The following is an 11,794-nucleotide window of genomic DNA, read 5'->3' on the forward strand; positions in this document are numbered from 1 at the left end:
GAAAAAGATATATTTCTATTTTATTTATTTGGCTGTTTGTTTGTTTATTGTTGGGGGAAACCATTGGTATTTCTTATGGTTTTGAACATTATAAAACTGGGTGACTCTTGTGTATTAGCAAACCAATAAAGAAACATATTTACATTTTTTTATTGATAAATCAAGAAAATATTCTACTTTCGAAACCAGAAGATCCAAAGCTTTCCCAAACTTTGCCATGCCTTAATAATTTTATATTACTGTTAATGTTCAACATTAATATTAACAGTAAACGTATTTTCTTTTAAGTTTTTTATTTTTCCTTCAGCCTATTTCTTCATTTCATTCAGTGTATTCTGTTATAAAAGACATGATGCCTCAATAATGATAATAATAATAGTAATAATAATGGTAAACTTTCCAGTGAAGAAAAGAAATGCAAAATGTTGTCAGAACTGTCAGAGATAAAACAATTTAAAGTTATTCTGGAGTGGTCTGCTCTGATCTGTCCGAGAGAAACAAAATATAAGAAGATTAAACAAGCAGCTTCTGATTTTTCTGCCAAAAAATAATGTGAGTGCATCAGATTACACGGCGGGATTAGTTCACACCTAATCTGTTCGTATCAAACACACTTTAATCCCAAATCATCACATCTGAGGTGAAATAATCCAGAAATAATCCAGTTGTAATCTGAGAATTATCATCATCGTCTGCAACCTTCAGTTCACCTCCGGACACAAACATCCATCCTACACTGACGTTTTACTGATTTAAAGTCAAATTCAGACTCAGCATCAACATACATTTATAGATGTGGATTTAAAGGGACTATACGCAAGTTTTGAGAGCAAAATCTTCCCCTTGTGGTGATAAATTGAGTTCATAAGAAATAAAACAAATTCTTGTGTTTGTCTCTAGTTCTGCTGCTGTGAAGCTACAGTTTAAACTTCATGTTATAGAAGCTTATTTTAGAGGAAATATTTAATATTTTAAATACGCTTATTTAAATCCTTTCTGACAGTTACAGGAAAATGCAACTTTAGCCCCTTAGCTTAGCATAAAAACTGGATGAAGAGGGAGAAAATGTGTATATATTAATATCATTATTATGTTTATTTCAGCTCCAGTTAAACTTTGGTAAACTTGTCACGTGTCACCAAATGAAAAAGCTATAATTTTTGTTTGATGTTTATTAAAATGAACTACCTTTATCTCTTTTAATAAATGGGATTACATGTATTATTTATTATTATTATTGTTTTTATTGTTATTATTATTATTATTATTGATTGTAGTAGTCGGAATATCATTATCATTTAATATATATATATATATATTTTCCATTTCGAGAAAACACATATAAGACAGGGTGTTAAATACTAAAGTGTTTATTTGTACGATTGTGTATTATAATAATAATAATAATAATATAATGATAATAATATAAAATAATAATAATGATATAATAATAATAATAATAATAACAATAATATATTTTTTAAAAGATTATTACTTTTTTAAAAGAAAAAAACAGAACAAAGTCATATTAATGTCAAATAAATAGATAAAGTAGCAGAAACCTGAGCCCTCCCCCCTTTTTTAAATTTTCATTTATTTATTATTATTATTATTATTTTAATTTTTTAAATATTATATATATAATATATATATATATATATATTTTTTTTAAATTGCTATGTATCTATATTTTTCCATAGTATTATGTCTATTTACTTTCTGTTTCCTTGTTTGTAACCTGTGCCTTGCACATGTATGTTGTGAGTGTGAATGGATTGAATGTGTGTAGTTCAGGGTCTTTTGTAAGAACTGAGATCCTGACTGTTTGTAAAAAAACAAACAAGAAAAAAACAATAAAGAAAGTCTGTTTAAAAAAATGAAAAGATAAAAAGAGTGTTATCAGTCCTTCCCTCTAAAGGAAAAAACATATTAAGTTAAGTTATTATTATTATTATTTAAATCTGTAAGAAATTAAAGAAATATTTCCTCATAAACGCAAAGTAACGTAAATATCAAAAAATGTATAAACAAACAAACAAACAAACAAATAAAAATAGACTGATATTAGTCCTTCCTTCTAAAGGAAATTATATATATTATATTATAATATATTTTTTCAAAATGTATTCATTTTTCAAGAGCATATTTTCCCATCAATGCAAAGTGATATAAATATCTAATTAATTAATTAAAAGAGCCTGATATCAGTCCTTCCCATATGAACATTTTCCCAAAAATGTAAAAATATAAAAATGTAATTCATTCTTTGCTGAACATTTTATTAATCAGATTCAGGTCTTGCTGGTCAGAAAAATGTATTTGGCGTGAAAATTCTAACCCCGAAATTTGAGCTCAGCGAGACAATTTCAAAGTATTCCAAAAGTAATCCAAAGTATTTAGTTACTTAACTTAAGTCGACTTTAGTTACTTCATTTGTAAACTTTTCCGACGTGTTTTCAGTCGTCTCTAGTGGATCAAAGTAACTCTCTGAACTCTGCATGTTGGATTATTATGATGAATGATTTCAACTTTAATAAACGTGACATTTGAGAGGTGTAATTTGATTTAAAGTGGTTGTTTTTGAGGGAACCTGTCTGCGTGTGTGTAGAAAGAGGGGATTACCTCTTTGTGCCCTCTGAACCTTTAACATTCCTCCTGCCGGCCCTGCAGGGGAAAACGCCTGGCTCAGTGCTTTTCTTTCATAGTAAAATGCTTACGGGCAGGCCAGAGGGGCCGGCGGCGTTTCCAGGCGATGCGATGACCCGGTGGCTTTGGCTCGGGCCGACAGTGATGACGAGAGGCTTTCTATTGTGCCGGGAGCCTCTGCGTTTGGCCTTTGCCAGAGTATAAAAGCCTGGGTCGAGCGTTGAAGGCACCAGCACGAGCCAGCCTCCCACACGGCACTGCAAGCTATACTAACGCAGGTAAGGACACACACACAGACACGGGGGACAGGGGGGGACACACGCAGACCCACAAGCCCAAATATGAGCCTCATAAACCCCATAAACACTCCAACAGCCCTCTGAGCCACGTCCGGCACACCCTTCCACCTCCTGTCTGTCACTGCCATCCATCCACACCTTCTATTTCTGCTCCAGACTCTCCTGAAGCCCCTCACCATGTCTCAGACTGCCAAGTCCGCCTCCAGCCAGGGCACCGATGCCAAGGACAAGGGCGCCCCAGCTCCAGCTGCCTCCAGCAAGGCCACCAAGACCGGAGAGCCTGGCATGGGATCCTACAGAGTGAGTCACCGCACACACTGCTGCCTGGCTGCTTGGTTAAAGGGCCAGCGCACTGAAATTATAGAGGAAACTCACAATCCTGTGCAGGTTTAGGGTTTTATTTGATCGTTTTCTTAGAGTAAACCTGGTCAAAGTAATGAAAACTGACCACACTGACACAAATCAGCCCGTTGAAGCCATATTTCTAGGTATATTTTGGAAAATTTGAGTGATTTAGGAGAATCTACCATTTTTTTCCTGCAGATACTGCCATTTCAAGGGCCAATGCACTGAAATAACAGAAAACTCAGAATCCTGTGCAGGTTTAGGGTTTTATGTGATCGTTTTCTTAGAGTAAACCTGGTCAAAGTAATGAAAACTGACCACACTGACACAAATCAGCCCGTTAAAGCCAAATTTCTAGGTATATTTTGGAAAATTTGAGTGATTTAGGAGAATCTACCATTTTTTTCCTGCAGAAACTGCCATTTCAAGGGCCAGTGCACTGAAATAACAGAGAAAACTCAGAATCCTGTGCAGGTTTAGGATTTTATGTGATTGTTTTCTTAGAGTAAACATGGTCAAAGTAATGAAAACTGACCACATGGGCACAAATCAGCCTGTTAAAGCCATATTTCTAGGTATATTTTGTCAAATTTGAGTGATTTAGGATCATTTTGCAAATTTTCTCTGCAGACACTGCTTATAGCTGCTGTTTAAAGGGCCAAGTTGTAGAAAAAACTCCACATTTTAACAATCAAGGCTTTATTTTCGGATTAATGACTTAAGTGAAAGTGATTTTAGAGAATTTCACCAATTTTCTCTGCAGAAACTGCTGTTTAAAGGGCCAGTTCACCTAAATTACCAAGAAAACTCATCCTCCTGTGCAGGTTTTTGATTTTATTTGTTTTTTTAAGAGAAAACCTGCATAACTATAGTAAAAAACTGTCCACCTTAAAGTCAATAGATTACCCTAAACATTATAAAGACATTTGAGAGATTAATTTAAGATATTTTAATATGTATCAATGCCTTATTTTTTAGATTAATTAGCTCTTAAGTAGTGAGTGGGGACCAATTCTCTCTGCAGAAACTGCTTATTAACTTTAACTGCTGCTCACAAAATTATACAGATCCTGACAATGTTTAAGACTCTTGAAAGATTTATTCAAAACAAATTCAAACCAGTCAAAGCCTTTTAAATTTATAGAGATATTAAAGAGAATTTCTATAATTTTCTCTGCAGAAACAGCTTCTCAACTGCTGTTTAAAGGGCCAGTTCACCTAAATTACAAGAAGAACTAATCCTGTTGAACAGATATTTGATTTTATCTGCCTGTTTTTTTTTTTTTAGAGTAAACCTAAAGTATTAAAACCTGCCCACACTGAGGTCTATAGATAATCCTGAGCCGGCAGGCATTATTTTAGTGTTTTTTATGCTTTTAGCACAACAAATATTAATGATAATCTCCCCAAGTGTTGAGAGTGAAGTGAACCTTTGAAGGCAAGACACTGCAGGCTCAAACTGTGGGATTCATGCAAGAAGCGCTTGTACAAAGCTGATATTTTTAGTTTTATTAGTTCACTGGAATAAGAAGAATACACTTCTTCTCACGGAGGAATTTCATTTTATTTATTTAGCAGTTAGGTGAAATAATTTGATGCATAAAATGAAAATAATTGAAATACAATCCCTAAAATTTTTCAATCTTATTTGGTATTTTGGTAGATTCATTAAAATGACCATATATTGGTCATTATTTGACCATATAATATGATTGTATAAAAAATAAATACAGCTATGTGAAAAAGATGTTGCACTTAGGTTACATACTTTAATAGATAAAAAAATAAATAAAATACATTAAAATCCCTAAAATTTAGCAATCATGTTAGGTATTTTGGTAGATAATTAAAACAAAAAAACTAAAATATAAAAACAAATAAACTTACGGTTACATGATTACTTTGATAAAAAATAAAATGACCAAATTGGAAAAAATAAAATGCATTTATGTAAAAATCCTTCAAATTTAGCAATCATGTTAGATATTTTGGTAGATAAATTTTAAAAAGTAAAATATTAAAACAGCTTCAGTTATGTTAAAATAAATTTAAAAGATACATGAAATTATGCAATTATGTTACATACTGATACTGATAGTTGAACAGTTCTGTAAAAAGCCCTTAATTGTTGTAATTATGTTAGAAAGTTTATTAAGTAAATTCATAATGTTGTAGATTAAAACAGGTTTGTGGAAATAGAAAAATAGCATGAACTCTGGGCCAAAAAAATTACTTTTTTCCATGTAATTTATGAGCCAACAGAAGTATAAATACGACATTGTGACTGATAATAACCACATGTTGGTTTGAGGTTTTGATAAATATGAGAACTGGGTCAGTGTCAGTGTGACCCTGTCTGTTACACTAATGTTCTAACAGGATATTTAGAAAGTTCTGCGGCTGCTGGAGGCCAGACGTTGTTATTTCCCTGTTCTGTAGCGTCTCTGTGTCTTGAAGGACCACAAGAAGCCAAGAGCCTTCAGTGACAACTAGAATCTCTGAAAGTATGCCTAGAACCTCCAATAAACTACCACGAGAATCTCTTAATTGATGGACCATTAGAATCTCCCCAAGACAACATAATCTCCTTAAGGACTACTGGGCTTCTCAAACCCCTGTAACCTTCTTAATCACAAAGAAATGACTCCTAGAATCTCCTTAATGACCACTACACCACCTAAACTTGTTGAAACTCCTAAACAACCACTAGAACTTCTGACCGAACCTCTTTAGTAACCTCTAGAACCCCATCCATGGCCTCTATGCTCTCCTCAATGACCACCAAACCCCCTGATCTTCTCAAACCTCCCGACAGATCACTAGAACATCTTTCGGGACCCCAAGAATCTCATCAAGCACAATTAGAAGCTCTTAAAGGACCTAGAACTTCTCCAGTGACCACTAGAACCTCTTAAGGGGCCTCTAGGACCTCATCAATGACATCTAGAACCCCATCAATGACCACCATTCCCCCATGGCTTCAAACCCCACTGAAGGACTCTTAATGACAACCAGAAGTTCTTAAAAGACCTCTGGAACTCCCTCAATGACCACTACAACCTGATCAATTACCACTGTGACCTCTTACAGGATTCGTGGAACCGTCTCAATGATAAATAGAAACCATAAAACCTATGAATGCCCATTAAACCACCTGGATTTCTTGAACCTTATGGGGGACTAGCTGAACCTCCTTAATGACAACTAGAGCAACTTCTAATTTAAAGATCTATAGAATCTCCTCAATGATCAAATACACCCCACAACCTGGAACCTTCACCGTGATAAATAGAACCATAAAACAACCTGGGCTTCTTGAACCTTCTGGAGGACCAGCTGAACCTCCTCAATGACCACTAGAACAACTTCCAACTTATGAAAACCAGAACCTCTTTAAAGATCTAAAGAATTTCCTCTATGACAAATTCGCCCCTTAGAGTCTCAGTGTCATTACTGACAACTGGAAGTGCTTGAAAGACCTCTAGAACTTCCCAATGACCACTAGAACCTCTTACAAGACCCTTCAAACCTTATTTAATGGCAAATAGAACATCTCCAGACCCCCTAGAACCTCTTCAGTGACAACTAAAACCTTTTAAAAGATCCTAGAACCTACTTGATGCCCCCTAGATCAACTTTTGGACAACTAAAACCTTTGCACCAATGAGTTCAACCATGAGACTACGAGAAGTTCTTAACAGCTCTCCCTGTTCTTTCTGTGCAGATCATGCTGTTCGACCAGGAGAACTTCCAGGGCAGGATGATCGAGGTCCAGAATGAGTGTATGAACGTGTGTGACCGTGGCATGGATAGAGTGCGTAGTATCATTGTGGAGTGCGGCCCGTAAGTGGACACACACACTCCAGCACAGATTCTCATGGATGAAACATTTCACTGTCCTCTAATTTCTCCTCTCCCGTCCTCTCCCCTCTGTGCCCCCCCTGCGCCTGCCGGACCCCCTCCTCCAGCTTTGTTGCCTTTGAGCAGACTAACTTCCGTGGGGAGATGTTCATCCTGGAGAAGGGAGAGTATCCTCGCTGGGACACCTGGAGCAACTCCTACCGCAGCGACTGCCTCATGTCCCTCAGGCCCATCCGCATGGTAATAACATCATCTGCAACTAGCAATTATTTCCCATTTATTCCCAATTAATTGATCAATTCTCTTCGAGTAAACCTGGTTAAAATAATGAAAACTGACTACACTGACACTTTAAAGATTAATTTAAGACATTTTAAAATTAAATCAGCCCGTTAAAGTCTTCTGTTTATATATATGAGTAAAGCTTGAGTGATTTATGAGAATTTCACCAATTTTCTCCACACATCCTCCTGTGCAGATTTCATTTGATTTGCTTGTTTTTTAGAGTAAATCTGGTTAAAATAGTAAAAACTGTCCACAGTAAAGTCAATAGATTACCCTGAGAATTTAAGATATTTTAATTTAATCAATGCCTTATTTTTAGATGATTAGTTCTTAAATACAAGTGATTATTGGGAACCAATTTTCTCTGCAGAAGCTGCTTATAACTGCTGTTTAAAGAGCCAGTTCACTTAACTTATAAAGAAAAAACAGCCTCCTGTGCAGCTATTTGGTATTATAGATTTGATAGATTTCAGACCCATCTGCATGGTTATAACAACAATAATTACTATAATAAATGTATTTATAAAGCACTTTTCAAAATTGTACATATAAGGGCTACAACTAGCAACTGTTAAGAAAATTCATGTTTTATTGTCTAGTTCTACTTTGCTCTACAGTTTTCAGCTTTATTTTATTACTATATTTACTTTTTATGCATCCTTTGTGTTCAACCTGATGGTGGCGCTAAATGAGAAGTCAGAGCATTATGAAACTCATTAATATTTATCATCTGGATGCAACAAACGTCTGTTTTTATATATTTCAGCGATAGACTTGAGCTGCAGCACAAAATAAAAATGTAAGACTCAAACTGTTAATTTGGTCCCTGCAGGACAGCATGGAGCACAAGATCTGCCTGTATGAGCTCTCCGACTTCAAGGGCAACAAGATGGAGATCCAGGAGGACGATGTGCCCACCCTCTGGGCGCACGGCTTCTGTGACAGAGTGGGCAGCGTGAGGGTCCCCGGAGGAGCGTGAGTACACACAAACACACTGATTGAACGGATTCAGTCAATTTTTTGAGCCCTGTGATGATGACAAACAGCTTTGTCATGCAGCCTAAAGTAAATCTATCTGCTCATGTTTCCTATGGAAGTGAAGCGGGCACTGTGCGGCTGATATTGTTTTGGCCGTGGCTCCGGAGGCTGCAGGCCTCCACGGCTCCACTACAATGTGGCGGTTCATTAAAAGTATGAAGGCATGTCATCACAAGGCTCAAAGATGACTGCGTGCCGATTTGTTTGTCGACAAATGTGTATTTTTAGAAGGGGAATTTTCTCCACATTTTTATCACTTCTCACAGTTAAAAAAAAACAAAACTGCTCAACCACGAGCCTCCGGAACAACTTCAAAGTTCCCTGTTATTGATTCTCCAAATGTGTGGCGCTCTGTTAAACACAATAATTCCAAATAATGTTCCCACACTCTGAGTTTGGATGATAGTGGTGGCATTCAGCCACCTAGAGGATCCCTGAAGGCTCATAAAGACCCAAAAGGACATCCTCAGAGACCACTAGAACCTAGACTGGCTTCAATGATCTCTAAACCCTGATCAATCATCACTATAACCTCCTAAAGACCCCTAGAACCTCCTTAGTCACCACTAAAGCACCTGGACTTAGTGAAGGTCCACTAAGATATTATCAATTACCACTAGAACGTCTTCAATGAAAACTACAACCTCTTAAATGATGCCTAGAACCTCTGAAATGACCTTTAGAAACACCCCATGACAACCAAACCTCTTTAATGTCTTCTAGGACTTCCTAAAAAACTAAACTTTCTAATGGGCCTTGAGAACCTTCTTAATGACCACTAAACTCCCTGGGTTTCTCGAACTCCCTGAAGGACCACAACAACCCAAGAACCTTCAGTGACAACTAGAATCTCTGAAAGTACCCCTAGAACATCCTATAAACTACCAGTTCTTAAAGGACCTTTAGAACATCTCCAATGACCACTAGAACCTCTTAAGGGACCTCTAGAACCTCAAGCCTCACCTTGGCTTCTCAAACCCTACTTAATGACTCTTAATGACAACCAGAAGTTCTTAAAATACCTATAGAACTTCCTCAACGACCACTACAACCTTATCAATTACCACTATGACCTCTTACAGGATTCTTGGAACCTTCACAGTGATATATAGAACCATAAAACCACCTGGGCTTCTTGAACCTTCTGGGGGACCAGCTGAACCTCCTCAATGACCTCTAGAACAACTTCTAACTTATGAAAACCAGAACCTCTTTAAAGATCTAAAGAATTTCCTCAATGACCAATTCGCCCCTTAGAGTCTCAGTGTCATTAATGACAACCGGAAGTGCTTGAAAGACCTCTAGAACTTCCCAATGACCACTAGAACCTCTTATAGGCCTTTCAAACCTTATTTAATGTCAAATAAAACCACTTCAGACCCCTAGAACCTCTGTGACAACTAAAACATTTTAAAAGACCCCTAGAACCTACTTGATGCCCCCTAGATCAACTTTTTGTACAACTAGAACCTTTGAAACTATGAGTTAAAAAATGAGACTATGAGAATGAATTGATTCTGACTCTCCCACCCCTCCGTGTCTCCCTCAGGTGGGTGGGTTACCAGTACCCTGGATACAGAGGCTACCAGTACCTGTTCGAGTGCGGTGACTACAGACACTACAACGACTTCTGCGCCTTCCAGCCCCAGATCCAGTCCATGCGTCGCATCAGGGACATGCAGTTCCACCAGAGAGGATGCTTCAACTTCACCTCCGCCAGCAAGTGAATGACACCCGCTGGCCGTCTGGTGCTGTCGTAGCCATGCAGCCCTCTCAGCTTTTTATTTCTCCAAACGCCCCCCTTTTCTCCAATCCTTTCCTAAATCTCCACCATCACCGCTCCATCCCAAAGGAAAGACAGAATGAGAGCAAATACACGGGACAACAACAACTGACTTTTTATGGTGCTAAAAAATAAACATGTTGTGAAAAACCTGAAACCTCCCTGGCTGGATTACCTTTATTCTGAAAATCTCACAAAACTGTTTGGAGAATGTTCCTGTAGATGTGTAGGTGCTTTGTTGTGACCATGAAGTGTTTATTTTATTTTTCCTCTCCTAAGGTAGACCTGACATTATAACTTAGGGGCCTAAAGTGTTGGAGCTATTTTTACATTTTCTTTGGTATAAGAATATTATTATTGTGGCATATATCACATATTTATTGTATTTTTGTATAGGGTTGCCAATAATACATAGGAGATGTGATCATTATAGTATTACAGAGTCACTCAGTCAAATATAAATACTTTTGGCACACTTTGAATTAAATAATATATTTTACATGCAGTATAATATATTGGATAACAACAAAAGGAGGCAATATACTGCCAGGTAATTAAATTACATACATTACGTGCATATAAATCAAAATATAGAAGGATAAAAATGAATAATTTCAAGTAATTTCAGTCAATAATCTCATAGGTTTTAAAAAACATACTGCAGATATTAATTTGATAGTAGTTATACCAAGAAGAAACAGTAGGTGGTGTACTTACTGACCTAATGAACTAAATGTTGCTTTGTGAGTTATAGATACATCAATATTCTTATCAAAGGATGATATTATATATATATATATATATATATATACATATATATATATATATATATATAATTTCAGTAACATTTTCAGTGACAACAAGAACCTCATCAATGACAACTAGAACCTTCTCAATGCCCACTATACATCCTTGATAAACGCTGGAACCTCATCAAATAACACTATATTATCTAAGGGAGCATTTTCAGTGATGGCAAGGACCTCGTCAGTGACCACTAGAACCTATTTCTTGGTCTTTCAGAACCATTTAGAAAAGACTGCTTTCAAAAACATGCAAATGCATTAAAAAATTCTGACCAATTTTAATTGGTGTAAAAGGGTTGCCTTAGCAGGTTCAACCCCCCCTTCAGCCAGTGAATATCTGTGGGGTGGACATGGAGGTGGTGCCAAGTTATACGTATCTAGGTGTTTATCTGTGGTGGTAGTGTGTTGTTTTATGCTGCAGTCTGCTGGGGAGGCAGCATCACACACAGAGATGAAGGCGGTTGGACAGACTGGTCTAAAGAGCTGGTTCTGTGGTTGGAGCCAGGTTGGACACACTGGAGGAGGTGGTGGAGAGATGACCTGTCAACATGTTCCAGGCCATCCTGAAATACCCAGATCATCAGCTACACAAAACCTTTATGGACCAAAAAAACAGCAGTGGACGGCTCCTCTCTCTCTGTTGCAGGACGGAGAGATTCAAAAGATCCTTCTCTCCTACAGCCATCAGGCTGTCTCATTCTAACAGAGATTCTACCAGACTAACTGAATTT

At 37.0% G+C, this 11,794-nt stretch overlaps 1 protein-coding gene across 1 annotated transcript; it reads left to right on the top strand.

Annotated features, from left to right (window-relative positions):
- The first annotated feature begins 2,452 nt into the window (after window positions 1-2,452).
- On the top strand, window positions 2,453-10,390 carry crybb1 (crystallin, beta B1). Its single transcript, XM_059357639.1, has 5 exons — window positions 2,453-3,245; window positions 7,015-7,133; window positions 7,259-7,391; window positions 8,269-8,411; window positions 10,024-10,390. Exons 1-5 carry the CDS (start codon window positions 3,123-3,125, stop codon window positions 10,199-10,201), a joined length of 696 nt encoding a protein of 231 aa, XP_059213622.1. The 5' UTR covers window positions 2,453-3,122; the 3' UTR covers window positions 10,202-10,390.
- The last annotated feature ends 1,404 nt before the right edge of the window (window positions 10,391-11,794 follow it).

Source organism: Centropristis striata, chromosome 19 (assembly GCF_030273125.1).
Source record: "Centropristis striata isolate RG_2023a ecotype Rhode Island chromosome 19, C.striata_1.0, whole genome shotgun sequence".
In the NCBI taxonomy this organism is placed as follows: Eukaryota; Metazoa; Chordata; class Actinopteri; order Perciformes; family Serranidae; genus Centropristis; species Centropristis striata.

Bases quoted from the DNA above. Each gene is read 5' to 3' on its own strand.
- crybb1 (XM_059357639.1), top strand. From the start codon at position 3,123: ATGTCTCAGACTGCCAAGTCCGCCTCCAGCCAGGGCACCGATGCCAAG. The intron at 7,134-7,258 runs GTAAGTGGACAC...CCCCTCCTCCAG, and splicing joins ATCATTGTGGAGTGCGGCCC to CTTTGTTGCCTTTGAGCAGA. The intron at 8,412-10,023 runs GTGAGTACACAC...TGTCTCCCTCAG, and splicing joins GTGAGGGTCCCCGGAGGAGC to GTGGGTGGGTTACCAGTACC.